Genomic DNA, 15,076 nt, shown 5'->3' on the forward strand with positions numbered 1-15,076 from the left:
ATAAACCTCTTTCAATTACAATTCATTTAATAGCAGTAATTGCAGTTTCTATGGCAACAGACATGCAGCAACCAATCAGATGTGAGTATTTGAGTCATTACCATGGCAACTGCGATTATAGCAACATTTAATCACTGTAAACACCTATATGACATGGTGGGCCCCTGGATCTTCATTGTAATGTTGCTGTTCAACTATTAAGTCGTGAATTAATGAATTTATGTGTTGTGTATATAGTGTGTGTGATATATATATATATATATATATATATATATATATAATGATATTAGATATAATATGAAATAATCGAATATTTTCTTACAGCTATGCTCATCGCAAACTTTGTAACCTCAGCGCTTGTTGATGGTCTCGCTGGATTTTGTCGAAGTCTATTGTGGCTGGAATACTATTTTGCATTTGTGGTCTTTGTTGATCATGGAAAATGGCGGGAAAGCTAACTGAGCAAATGTTGATAGATCCATTCTCTGTAATGTTTTGTTTTATTTCTCCCGTATAAAGGTAACGGGGAAGAAAAAGACCGTGGTCGACTTGGCACGCGACAAGGAGCTGAACACGCTGGCTGACTACATACAAAATATACAAGGGCTAAACGAGGTATGTTCCTCCATAGCCATGATAGCAAACATATATTATATTTGACCGTCCAGCAAGTTTGATTTCAAGGGGCAATTTTATTGGTTACAGTTCATTATTCCGAAGGTTCGTTTCCGAAAATTAAATAAGGTTCTTTAATCCGAAGGTTCATAAATCCGAAAAATGAATTTAAAAAAGATGTTATTCAAAGGGTTCGTTAATCCAAAATCGAAATAAGGTATACGTAATTCCGAAGGTTCATTATGAAGCACCTTTAAATGATTTGGGATTACTGAACCGCATTTCTTTCCCTGACTTTTATATCGAAATTAGGAATAGCAAATCTCATTTCAGTGTTGGACTTAGGAACATCTGTATTGCGATACGAAATTGTGTTTCGAAATAACGAACCATCGGAATTGCGAACATTATTTTATTTTTGAATTAACGAACCTTCGGAGTGAGCAACATCACCCATGATTATTATCATATGCACGACTTTGACATACCCGCAGAAAATATATATTTTTTTCCTGAGAGATTATGTTTTCCTAAAGTAAAATGTTACTTCCCAGCGACCGTCAAGTGTTATATCAAAATAAAAGACAGGGAAATATTTGTTATATTGCCTGGTCTACATAATGACAACTCATTACTGTATCTTATTCTAGCCTCGTCAACAGCCTGTCAAGTTCTTGCATATTATACAATGACGTGACGCGACTACTCGTAACGTTACGATTGTTATCCTCGCTGCATTAGTCACGTGGTAATTAATGACCGACCATTATCCATATATTCCATTTGATATGGGGAATAATATGCAGTAATATACGGATTTCAGCACAGAGAGAAATACATCCGTGTGGTCGACTTGTGGAGAAAAAGGATAATACAATGTATTGACAATATGCAGAGATACTGATTTGGGTTGGTTGTGATAAAAGAGGAAAATGGAAATTCGGTCTTAACTATACATTGGTGTGTCTTTTTCCCGTTTTTCGTTTGTGAAACAGAGACTGATGACGTCAGTGATGAATGGCGCCGACCACGACGCAGTAGATGTAATAATGAAAGGTGCAAAGGTCAACATAATGTACACGGTAAGTAATGTATTCATATATTACGTGCATTTGCATGGGAATGTGTCGGCGTGTGTGTGTGTGTGTGTGTGTGTGTGTGTGTGTGTTAGGGTTGGGTTAGTGGCATTAAATGAATGTTGATAGAGAAAAAGTAGTTTCGGCGGAGGAACCAAGTCAAACCCCGTCGTGATAACTAATTATTGTTTGTCCGCGTAGACGCACAAGCGTGGAAGATTGATAATGACCCCCTGAAACCCCCCCCCCCCCAAAAAAAAAAAAAAAACATCAAACAAACAAACAACAACAACCAACCAAAAAAAAACACACAGAACAAAACAACAACAACAACAAAAAACAACAAACCAACAAAAAACAACAACCAACAACCGACAATTACCTTTTCAAAAGTACTACTTGTGCAATCAAAAGTAAAAATGATCCTGCTGATAAGATATTAATGATTACAATAAAAAGTAATGATAAGATGAAAATTGCAGCTATAGTTATACATGTTGGTTTACTTAAAATGGTAGCAATGACAAACATAACAAATTAACACAGGGACAAAAGTACATAAGGCAGTAATACATAACGACATGCCAGTGATGTAGTTTCCATTAACGCCATCATTACCATCATCGTCGTCATAAATGTCAAGATCATCTTGGCACTTCAAAACTTCATATTGTTTGATCTAATATCACGCACCATGAATGCCAGAAAAAATGCATCTCCGTTATGCATTCGAATATCAGCAAAAGAAAATAAAAAAGAAGAAGAAGAACACACACACACACACACACACACACCGGTTTTAAGCTTTGAGACCATACAAATATGCAGCGGTGGCGCAAAGATGCATACTATTGTACATTCAGGGCATCTGCTCGAGTGAATATTGTCAACATGATATAGATTTATAACATCAGCTGCTTGGACAATCGGATGACGTACATGCGCTCTAATGGAAGATTACCTCAAAACAATGCACTGCTCTCTGTGTTTAATTAGAAAGAATGGAGGTGCGGAGGCGTACAAAATTAAGACGGGAATTTGCGTAGTGTATAATACGCCAACCAGCCTACATCCATTACCGGAAGCCTCACGGCAGGCGCGAAGCTGCGACGTCAGCTATGCAGACGGTAATTTGCAGTCTGGCATTTTGGTCTTATTGATTGCGAGGATTAAAAACCTCATACCTACCACCACCTGAGACAGTTATGAGAGAAAAGGAGAGGACAAAATCCCGACGTACAAGTACTTTGATGCTGTATGTAAACAACAGAAATTAACTCACACACACACGCACACACACACACACTCCCTATCGTATGGGCGATATTAATGGTGCAGTTGGTCATCCCCGCACCAGCAAAACTTAATACCGTTGGGTAGGCTGACAATCTCAAGTGATTCCTATGCTACAGGTAATACATGCACCAAACACCAACCTAGCAAAACTCTAAAATCCATGAATTTCTTCATTTTTAGAAGTTATCGATTTAAACCCTGAGTTTTATGGAGGTTTCTTTGACCTATAGAAAAACAAACAAAGCAAATTCGCTCGGGTCATAATAATACTGTACGTTTTGAGATGTGAAGTTCAAACTGCAATTGAAATAGAATTCAAAACAGAAGGTTTCCATTATAAAAGTCACGTTCATTATTCGCACAGTATAATGTGAAACTAGCAAAATATCTAGTTTGATACCCTGGTTGTAACAAAACATGTATGCTGTGAAACCAACATTATTAATCTCCTTTAAGAAGAGAAATTATTGTCCAACCAACCTAAATCTTCACTACGATGTTTCGTCCGTCAGTTGCGGAAGTGTTGATAGTATATAGTCAATATCAGGCCTATTATGCTTGTTTGTTCAATTGGTTGAAGCTGTGGCTTTGTTGATTTTTTTTTCCAGGGGTCATAAGAATAATTTCCTGGGTAAAATTTCAAACAATATCAATCAAAATGGTGAGGGGCTTAGGAGAAAAAAGTTCGATACCCTGGTTGTAACAAAGCCTCTTCTAAATTATGGATAATGAATTCAAAATGGTCCAGTCTCAAAGTCAAATTAATACATCTGGGATGACAAATGGGGAAAAGATCGTGAGACGACAATGGCACACACCTGACGTCTTTCCTGTAACTGAATCTCGTGACGAAATCAGATGAATTAGGGAGGTTTTATTAAACGAAAACAAAGCCCTCGCCCGCAGTGGAATAACACGCAAGTCAGAAATTCCAGCAGCAGCCATCATGAAACTTCAGCGTGAGCTTGGCAATGAAATCACCATCATGCACTGAAAATCAATATCATATAAAACGTGCATGCGTGCATGCAATCAATAATTGTGCAGGTGAACTGATTTCATGACGTCGCCCAGACGGTCGATACACTTTCACTGGTATAAGATAAGGTGAGAAAGCCTGCGCTCATAGACAACCTGTCCTTCACAACCCGCACAATGCAAAGATATTAATCGATATCACCCGATTACCACCTGTCGTCTGTTCCGTGGCTTCTCTCAAAAGAGCGTGCTGGAGGCAGATCGTACTTGCTTGGCTCTATTGCTCCTTAGAATACGTTGCTGTAATTGGAGGCGCCAATAATTGAGGTGTCTGTCGCAATTCAGTGCATAGACATTGACAATGGACATTGTAGCAAAGTTAGACGGGTCAAGTTAAATCAAGAGCTATTTTTCTCTTCTTTTTTTTTTTTTTTTTTTGCAGTAAATTGCGATGAAGTTCAATGCATCAGATCCAGGAGAATTTGCTGCAGAAATTGTCATGTTTTTCCTTGTTAAATAGTCACCGCTGAATTTTACTATGTGTCTTATGTTGGATAAAGATTAAATGAATCTGGTAAATCCGATAGATTTGCCAAAAATCTACCGAAAGGAATCTCTTCAGTGTTAGACATGCTCCCCTTACTACCACATTTTATAATCCAAGTATTTCTGGGCCCCATTCTCACCCCGAAGTCAAAGGGGGGGGGGGGGGGGGCATCGTCTATGGAAAAATATAATTGTCTAATGCATTATCTCGTAGGCATGATTGGAAATAAAATTAACGTTATTCGCTTTAACTATAAAGTAGGTATCACATCTCCTTGACACAGTGATCCTCCTATCGATACCTTTTGTTGATAATTTTAAGCGTAATAATGTTAAGGATTATACGTGTATAATAAAACTGTGTGTCGTCAAACTTTGTCGCAGCCAACGGAGTTGGATCAGCCCGACTGTACTCTGCTTCAACTGGCGCTCGTACGCGGACATCTTGCTGTGGCCAAGGTCTTGATACATTACAACATTGATCTACACGCAGTCATGAAGGTATGTTGGTTAGGAAGAAACCAGCGAATTGCGGATGTTTTCTGTTTGTACATCTAAGTGAGGAAATCAGTCCAATTACTTAGTCAGTATAATAATAGCCTGAAAATGAGGAAACTAAAGAAAGTTACTATAGTTTTAATATCACCAAAGTATTTAGGCCCTAATTATTTTATACCATGTGAGTGATTACAACCCGAAAATGACAATGTAATGGTAGTGAACATCCTAATTAGTTCAATTCGATTCAATAAAATTCAGTCCCGTTTATTTCCATTCACCGAGACTTACAACCTGCCCAGTATTGCGACAACTCGATTGTCTTAATTCATGTTCCCAGGTTTAACTGACATTCTAATACATCAATTATTATCTCCTTGTTCAGGAGGAGTGGAAAAGTCATTTCATTAAATGTACCTATTTGATAGACAGTTTACTAAAATACTAGTAGACGTGTTAATCCAAATATCTAATGCTAGAGTATTTATGTATTAGTTAGCTTTATTTCTTAGTGTATAATCGGAAAAAAGTTAAATGTTGGAAGCAAAATTTGATTTGAATTTAATTGAACTGAAAAATCTCATATACTTTTTCTCCATTTCACACACAATTACACAAACAAAAACGAACACCCATTCACACACAAAACACTCAAACACAAATACAAACATACTCTCTCTTTCTTTCTCTCTCACATTCATACACACACGCATACACACACACACACACACACACACACCAGTGGGACGACCAATCAGAAGACACGGCAAGGAGTTATGCAGATCGGATGAACTATGACGAAATTGTGTCAATGATCGACGCCAAATTAAAAGAAAGTTCCAATGAGGTAAGAAACTGTCAATATTGTTACGACTGATTATCACATGCATATATCATTTTGTATATTTTGTATATACACGTATATATTATTCTTTGTACTAATTTATACATTATATTTTCATATATCATTGCTATATACTATGTTTTCTGCTGTTAGTATAATTTAGGATGCTATAGGAACTAGATTCACTTTCCATTTTTGTAAATACACTTGTATGTCAATATTTTAAAAGTCATTTAATTTAAACTTGTATAAAAGGTTTGATTTTTATATCTATCAAGGTATCTTTATATGTCAGCATTTTCAGTGTGTAATTCTAACCCATTGTGAAACAAACGACAGTTCAGCCTGTTGGCTGCTATATGTTTTACTGGATATTTCTTTTTTGTCAACGAATAAACCACTTCAATTCAATTCAATTCAATTCAATTCAATTCAATTCAATTCAATTCAATTCGGTTTAAAATATTTTATAGTGATGCTGACTGGAGCACTTTTATTACCTGTTCGTGTATGAAAGTGCTTGTGTTTAATTGTTTGCTTTTCCCAAAAGTGACTTTGTTTCAATCAATTCTCAAAACAACGGCAAACATGGCATATCGTCCTATAATATATAGTCAATATTTGAATATCGATAGATGGGACAAGAATGTGCCACTATCGTGACAATTGCATGACGTGTGAATAGAAAAAGAACCACTGTCAAATCATTTGCTATATGCCCAACTTGTTCAAAAATGCAATAGTTTTATCATGTCTATACAATAATGAACAGTGCTTTCAACGTCGTAGTAACATTACAATCACTTTTGAAAACCTAATGTCCATGCTATGTTCTGCTTTGACGTGTGGCAGTAGTACAACTGATAGGTAGATAATTATTTCTATAGTATTCTGCACAAGGTATATATATACAGAAATTGTTCATCTAATAAATATATGAAACTTTTCTTGTGTTCTTTCATTCGTTTGCACCTAACAGAATAAAACGATGGCAAATGGAGACGGTGGGAATCAACACAAGGTAAGCATTTGATGGAAATCGAATTCTTTTCAGTGTGCCGTTAATTACTCGCGGTTTATTTCCTGCCGCTGGTAAATTGTTTTTACCTTACGCTTCGGTTTACTCGATACAGACGGTGTACTGCTCTGAATAATTGTGTTAGACCTTTCTGTTGCTATTGGCAACCCGTTCAACCACTGAAATCAAATTTTGTGTTCACCAGCTCTGATCGTCATAGTGTTATTCATGCTGGAAATTGCACACAAAAAAAAAAGGATGAGAAAAAAAAAATACTTTGAAGACGGAATATTTGAAAGTGATGTCTATACTTGAACGTATACGGAAATTCTTTTCTTTTTTTTTTTTGAAAGGGAAGTATGTTTACACCTGTGTGTGTGTGTGTGTGTGTGTGTGTGTGTGTGTGTTATTCAACCAATGATATCTAAAGAACACACTGCCTGGCTAGTAAAGGTTACAAATTGATATCTTTATGTTAAGGATAAGAAACTTCACTCTTCAGTGTACCACACATTTATTGGAATGTATAAATAAAACCGTTGTCCTCTCAAATGCTATCAAATTTCTTGCTTTGTTTTGCAACAGACGAACTTCTTTCAGACAAACAACAACACAGGACAGTCAAAGACTGTGGAAGTTTATGACATTGAAGATGCAGAGGAAATTCAGGTGAGATAAGAAACGGCGGGCTCTTATTCAATCATTTATGTGCAATGATAGTCGAACAGTGAAAAAAAAGGAGAACATAATAAATCGGCCAAGTAATTATCAGCGATTTATCACGCTGTGAAATTGATATCGGTGACATCTGTTGTCCACACGATTTCCAAGCCGGTCTCTTACTTAAAATGCATAGATCATGGTGAAGTCTGCGCGACTGCATGATCTTATTCATTCTCTAGTGTAGCTATGGCAATTTGTGTTTCCATGGAAACAGTGACGCTGGTGACATTATCCGTGTGAGTGCTTGCGAAGTCAAGAAACTCACATAAGAAGATCTCTTGAGCATAAATGTATTCAGCCATCTCCTTTGAAATTTTCAAGTGCTGAAATTGAACAAAGTACGCAATCTATCAGCAATCCATAAAAGACAAGTTGCTTCTAACGGGGGGGGGGGGGGGGGGAAACACAACATGGAACGAATGCGATGATGAAAGAGTAATACCTCAGCGAAAACATGAGAGAAAAGGGAAATAATAGCAGGAAGTTGTGACCCATAAATAGCAGCCAACATGGCACCGTTTACCATCGTTATTATGTGGCTCTAATTTTTTCCCCCCTGAAATTCCACAGGCCCGTTCAGGCCACCAAATCATCAAATTTCATACTTTGGTGGTTCGACAATGAAATTTGGTGGCTCAGAATAATAATAAAAAAAAAAAACCCGTAAAGATTAAAATCCGTCGATTAAATTTGAATTTGTTGAAATAAAGTATGATTATCACTTGGCAGGTATGATAAAATGTTTCAAATACGGCGTACTGTGACTGAGGAGTAGGGAAGAAAATAATTTAACAAAACATCTCAATATTGCAAAACATATTTATTTGAAAAATGGTAAGTTTGCTAAAGGGTTTCAAATACCACATGTGATTATATAATTATTTTTGTTGAATTGAGATATAAACATGAGTTTTCATGAAACCGCATAATTCATGAAATGACTACACCTAGTTAAAATTTGTTAGCAAGAAAAACAAATAATAATTTGGAAAATTTTTTCGCGGCAGCCAATTAGCTATCAAGAAATATATTCGGCAAATAAAATCATAGGTATTGACATATCTATTTCGAGGAAAAATATCGAATAACAATTATAAATCTATATATATATATATATATATATATATATATATATTATATACACATATATACATATATATATATATATATACATATATATATATATATATATATATATATATATATGTGTGTGTGTGTGTGTGTGTGTTATATATATATACTGGGTCTGCGGGGTAAAACATTCAAGAATTTCGACACTATGTGATATAACCCAACCAATTCATTGCAGCGGATGTGTCAGCCCTATTTCAACTCATGTAGTTGTTATTGTTGTTGTTTTGCAGCCGGAAGCGGAAGTACCTGTGATGAATGGGAGCAGCGCAAAGAAGCACGGGAATGGTTGCACTGTTAGCTGATGTCGCTATACCAGACACGATACACTCGATGACGGTCCATTATGACAGTGGACAAACAAAATATTCCGTCATTGGGTGAACTACGTCAACAAGGTAGCAATGGACAACCTAACGAAAGCCTCAGAGTTCATGAGACTTTGCTTGAATTCTGCCAAGGATAAAGGTACCATCCAGGGAAATCATTTCTCACACGTCAAGGATGTTCTAACTCGTCTTAAGGCTGACTGTATTCTGCTCTCCCTCCCAGAAAGACTTCGTAGAAAGTCTTCCAAGAAGGTTCGAAGTAAACGCTGAACTGTTGAAGTTAGCGCGGATGGAGCTGTTATGAATGACGTGAGCTTATTCTACGTTGAGGGAAATTACAGAAAAGAATGTCCGCTTGATGCTCAGATTCGTCCTGTGAGCGCAAGATTTGTAGCAGCAGAATACGTCTATTTTTGAAGGATTCTATGATGGTAGAACGTTTAGTGATGAATGGTTTAGAGGATCACAGAGTTATCTTTCTTGGATAGAGTTTGGTCCTGAAAAGGAGCTACTCAATCTCGATGTTTCTGGACATCGAAACGTCGTGATTGGGTATTGGTCCTTTTCAGGACCACACTCGCATCCACAAAAGAATGGTCATGGTGTACCATTAAAACATCCACCACGAAGTACACGCTTTGTTAGGCCCTTATATCTACTTCCGGATATTTTTTTTTTCTCCATAGAATCTGTACATACAGTGACTTTGATAGATTATATTGTTAAGATTTAGCAGTTAGATAGATAGATTAATCAATCAATCAATCAATCAATCAATCTATCTATCTATCTATCTATCTATCTATAGATAATTATTTAGATAAGATTATATATATCAAATATATTTAATATATATATATATATATATATATATATATATATATATATAACTGAGAAGATGAAATAAAGAATAAAGAAAATGAGTCGATAATTGTGGCCTCACCTTAAAGCACAATTGTGATTTGATTCTTCGCAGAGATGTTTCTTTCACAAACAACCTTGGTATATAGCTACTTAACAAAGCAGGTTTTTTTTTTTTTCTGTAGAAAAGGTGATAGAGACTATAGAGATGCGAATATAACATATCGGAAATATCAAATATCATATGTCTTGTGCGTGCAATATCACGAACACGTTTATGTTGTTATATATATTCCGTCCCCGAGTGTTGTTGTTTGTGTGTGTGTGTGTGATAAATGTAAATAAGAACAAAGAACTTTAGTTTTGACATTACAATGTATAGCTGTCGTAGTCGTGTCGTATTGCCGTACTCAATCGTTTCTTTGTTGTATATCAGATTTTTAAGTGGCTGACGGTGTGAATGAACAATCAAAGATAGTATTGCAAAACGTAACAATTTTAATCGCAAAATCGCGGAACTCAATTCATGTCAAGTTCATATATTTGCGATTAAAGCTGCTAAAATCTTGGAAAACAGTAAGAAAATATGGGACATTCCTAATCATATAGCATCAAGAATATTCCTCGTTGTTTTACAAGTGAGGTGTCACTGGAAATGATTTTATTTTGTTGTATCATCTGACGATGAAAAGTAAGAAAGAAAATCATTCAAGATTTATATAATTCAACAAAACATTTAAATATTGACAAACATGTTATGTGAAAAATGGCAGGTTTGATAAAGGGCTTTAATTCAACAAAACATGTGATTGTTGAAAAACATGTTAATTATGTGAAAAATGGCAAGTTTAATAAAGGGCTTCAAATGCCTCATACTGTGACTAAGCTTGTTGAATTGAGATATAAACATGATTTTCCATGACACCAAGTAGATCATGAAATGAGTAGTATATGTAGCATATGGGGTAGACCTAGTTCCATTATTGGATATATAAAAATTTAAAATGTCTAAAACTCGCCCTTAGCTCTTTACTCTTTACTCTTCATCTTTTACAAAGTGGAAGCAATGTGTATAAACACATGGCGCAGATTTCATATTTCAGCAGAAAAAAAGAATCCCTTTATAATTTCAAGGGAGGAAGATCTTTCCTGTTGTAAGACGGACCTTTTTATTGATTTAGTTTGTATGTTGCAGGAATGTCGGTGTAGAATCGGGTCTATAATAAAGGTTTGATTTGAGCCTTGGTGTCTTCAGACTTTCGTAAGACGACAGGAAGATACTGAAATATCTATTGTGCTTGTGGGGGTGGGACGGAGGCTTAAAAGTAATATATAGATTTAACATGTTTTACGTTTACCAATTTTACCTGATGTTCGTATCAAGCGATCAGTTAGCCTCAATATCAGTTTTTGCGGTGTAACACTTTGCGCAAAAAAGGACATTATGTTTGCATCAGCATGATCAGTACAGCATTTTGTTTCCTTTATTATTTGTGGAAGCTTTATGTCGACGTTAACATGTCCGCGTTTGAATTGTTAACGTTGGTAAAGATAGCTTTTTATATGCAGGCATGAGCTAGACACATTTCAGTTTGATAAGCTTCGCCTCACTGCTGCAAGCTGGCTTCGAGAAAAAAAAAAGAAATGTGACAGAGTTTGCTAAATTTGGCTGGTTTGTTATTCAGATTCTGTAACGGTGGAGAAAGTTATGAAGCCTTGTCTTTCTTTATGACAACAGCTGAAAGCTTCCATCTTTGCAGAAATGAAATTGCTGACACAATGTATACGCAGATGCATATACAAAAATGTTCCATATCATAGTAAAAGTGTTTGCAAGCAAGTGAGAATTTCTCACTCTCCTTGGTTTGGTGTGAAGCTGATAGAGAACAATAACATCTCATGAAAAAACTTCGTGTACAGTCCATATGTGTACTTTTTTTCTCTTTGTAGCATTTTGACGAGTAATTTTTCCACCCGACGAGGGGTGAGGAGAACTAATGCTTATTCAGAATAAAGTGTATCACGTGATACTCGACAGACGAAATACATGCCTTATTCACTTTGTTATTTGTATTGAATACTGCGAGGTAACGAGGTATATACATGCACACTCGTGTATATATATATATATATATATATATATATATGTATATATATATATTTATATATATATTAGGGCTCATAAAAGTAAAGGATATTTATACAAGTGTATTTGAAACAAACCACAACATTAATATTACTGTGTAATGCAATCGTTACATCAACATAGCTATTTGTTTTTCTATTTAGTAAACTTCTTTGTTTGATTTTTTTTTTCTCAAAAGCATGACACCACATTTATTATGTAACCGTTCAATCGGCATTACTGAAGATATCTGAAGAGATAAAATTTGCCTACATTTCGATAATAGTATTGTGATTAAACTAACCAGGTGGTGAGCTGGCCCCAGGTTCTCAGCCAATGTTTACAAAATAAGAGCAGATGGCTAAACTCAAATTCTCTGTCAGCCACTAAATGGCTTCAACAAGAGCTGAGGTTAAACTTGCTAGGTCAAACCTTACACATTTTTAATGGGGGGGGGGGGGAATCAATTTCTACTGCTGTCCTTTTTTTATTTCAGCATTTTTCATTGAACTGTTTGAAGTCTTTGAATAGTTCTTCCATTCAATTTTCCAAATCATATATTTTTTTTTTGGTTATTGATGAACGAAGACAATAAATTGAAAAATATGTGTAAAATCTTGCCGCGGAGAAATCTTTTAAAATCATTAATTATTGTTATTATTGTTATTATTATTACCACTATTATTATTAGTCTCTCTCTGAGGATTCTCATGTCCAGAACTTTCTCCCAGAACAAATAAGCTCTTCGTTTGAAGAGACGCTGAAAATATCAAAAATAAAACAATACATTCCAGATATTTTAGATACATTGCAATGTAAACTAGGGGTACACGTTGCACATCTTAAGAATATGGCCAGAATGAAAGCGATATAAACCGATCCATGTTTTAGCTTACAAGGTGATATTAGGCGAAATTGTAGGAAACAATATATCGATGGTATCCCATTTTCTTTGCTCAATTTTTTACTAAAAAAAAACCAACAACACTTATGTAGATTTTGCAATATATGCACAAAGATAATGACAATTAAATTCAAATCAGATCACAGCAACATGTCGGCATTCCGCAAATCTATAGTTCTTAATTTACTTCTTTTACAATGATGTTAAAATCATATAAGATATTGATTATCTTAAGTTGTGGAATACAAAGTATTAAATAAAAAAGAAATAATAAACTTATTTCATTATTTTATTCAATTTTATCAAAAAAGTCACCATTACTACACTTAGAAATATGTGGAGATTGAGTAACAGCATCATAGGATAGCATTAAACCATTGATTATCAAAAAGAAACTTTGACATTCAAACCTGAAAAACGTTAAAAAGAGAGTACATCATTGACTAAGACACTAAGAGTGCTCACTGCATTTTCTTTTGCCGCGCATTTTCTCATAATTAATTTTCATTTCTATGCCATTTTCTACTGTATATGATTATGTTGAAATCCAATCCAATTTCGGACACTCTGTTTACGCTTCATCCAGCTTCCATTTTGTTTATATTCCATTTAAGTTTGTAGTTATGTAGTTTATTGTTTATAAGCAACCCACTGTTATGTTCAACTTAACTGCAACCATCTTTTGGTGTCAAAATACATTTTGGATTGTTTCAATATCCGTCTTTATAGTTTTTGATCTGTGTATATGGTTTTGACTTTCCAAAAGCATTATGCATCGAATAATTGTTTTTACATATTGTAAAGGGCATTGATGAAAACAAACTAAACAATGCTGACTGGATTTCTTTTTTTTCTTTTTACCAAGTAATGTTAAACAGAGTTTTTTTTTTTGGCTGCATTCAAAATGTGCAATAGATAAATTTCATTTCATTTCATTCCTTTATTTAAGCACGGCACATACTTCAGTCCGGGGACTGTTATTTCCGCAGGTCCGTGCAGATAAAATGCAATATAAATTAGACTAGAATATAAAAGTTACATTTCAAGATAGAATTTTATGATAATCATGATTACAGTTTTAGGTTGTTGCTGTTGTTGGTTTTTTTTTTTGTGTGTATGCATTTATTTTTGTTTTAGTGGTCCCAGATTTTATCTTCTTTTATTTTTCACTTTTTTCAGTGCGTAGGTACGCTTATGGAATTATTTCCGTATGAATGATAGTATCGGGTTTCATTGTTTTCGTATCTGCCAAACTGAAATCAATAATTTGTTCCACAGTCTGTTATTTATTAGAGAATATGATGTTGATTTTAGAGTGTATGATTTTCATGTTCTTTCCTTATGTCATGTATACTGTAATTAAAATGTTGTATTATGTTATTTTTTACCACTTCACGGACTCAATGAAAAACAGCATTGGCTGAAGTGATTTATGTCCTTTCCTTATGTCATGTATACTATAATTAAAATGTTGTATTATGTATTTTTTTACCACTTCACGGACTCAATGAAAAACAGCATTGGCTGAAGTGAGTGACAGTGCCGAAATAAGATAAACTCAAAGTCATATTCAAAGGGGAAAAAAGAATGAAAGTGTTAACACGTTTTAGCGTACCTAAATTCTAAAGTAAATAGTTCTTTAAAAAAGATATGATAATGATAAGCACTACGGTGCCCAGGTGCCTAACCTACATTTGCCTGCTTCGGTCATTGTCTTTGTCTTTGTCATTACGCCCTAATAATTATCATGGCTTTATTCTAACCCTCTGACCGTGAATATCTATCCATCTGTTGTGCAGGAGAAATGTTGATATTGACAAGACGAGCAAGCTTATCTCTTTTATTTAGTTACGTGGTGTGTTTGAGTAAATTCGCAAATATTTCTCCCGATGCGTGGTCTATGCTCCATGCCTGCACAATAACAGTATGACTATACATGAGTTCACTGTGTTTGAAAATCATGAAAAGACCACGTGACTTCAACCTACTGACTTATTACATAAGGCCTATGCTTCTTTTCTTCTTCAGCTGTGGGCCTTTCAATTCACCTTTGTTAGGATAATGACAGACGACGAACACTGACATTGTACAACATTAAGTTAATGTGCGGGGCTCGTCTTTATTGTACTCCA

At 35.1% G+C, this 15,076-nt stretch overlaps 1 protein-coding gene across 1 annotated transcript in view; it reads left to right on the plus strand.

The window, feature by feature from the left end:
• LOC140245152 (uncharacterized) overlaps window positions 1-9,030 on the plus strand; it is a 12,928-nt gene extending 3,898 nt beyond the window's left edge. Inside the window, exons 4-10 of the mRNA XM_072324751.1 lie at window positions 520-615; window positions 1,611-1,697; window positions 4,896-5,012; window positions 5,752-5,856; window positions 6,833-6,874; window positions 7,457-7,540; window positions 8,959-9,030. Of these exons, the coding sequence (XP_072180852.1) occupies window positions 520-615; window positions 1,611-1,697; window positions 4,896-5,012; window positions 5,752-5,856; window positions 6,833-6,874; window positions 7,457-7,540; window positions 8,959-9,030 (603 nt within the window). The remainder of the gene's footprint in view (window positions 1-519; window positions 616-1,610; window positions 1,698-4,895; window positions 5,013-5,751; window positions 5,857-6,832; window positions 6,875-7,456; window positions 7,541-8,958) is intronic.
• The last annotated feature ends 6,046 nt before the right edge of the window (window positions 9,031-15,076 follow it).

Source organism: Diadema setosum, chromosome 22 (assembly GCF_964275005.1).
Source record: "Diadema setosum chromosome 22, eeDiaSeto1, whole genome shotgun sequence".
NCBI lineage: Eukaryota > Metazoa > Echinodermata > Echinoidea > Diadematoida > Diadematidae > Diadema > Diadema setosum.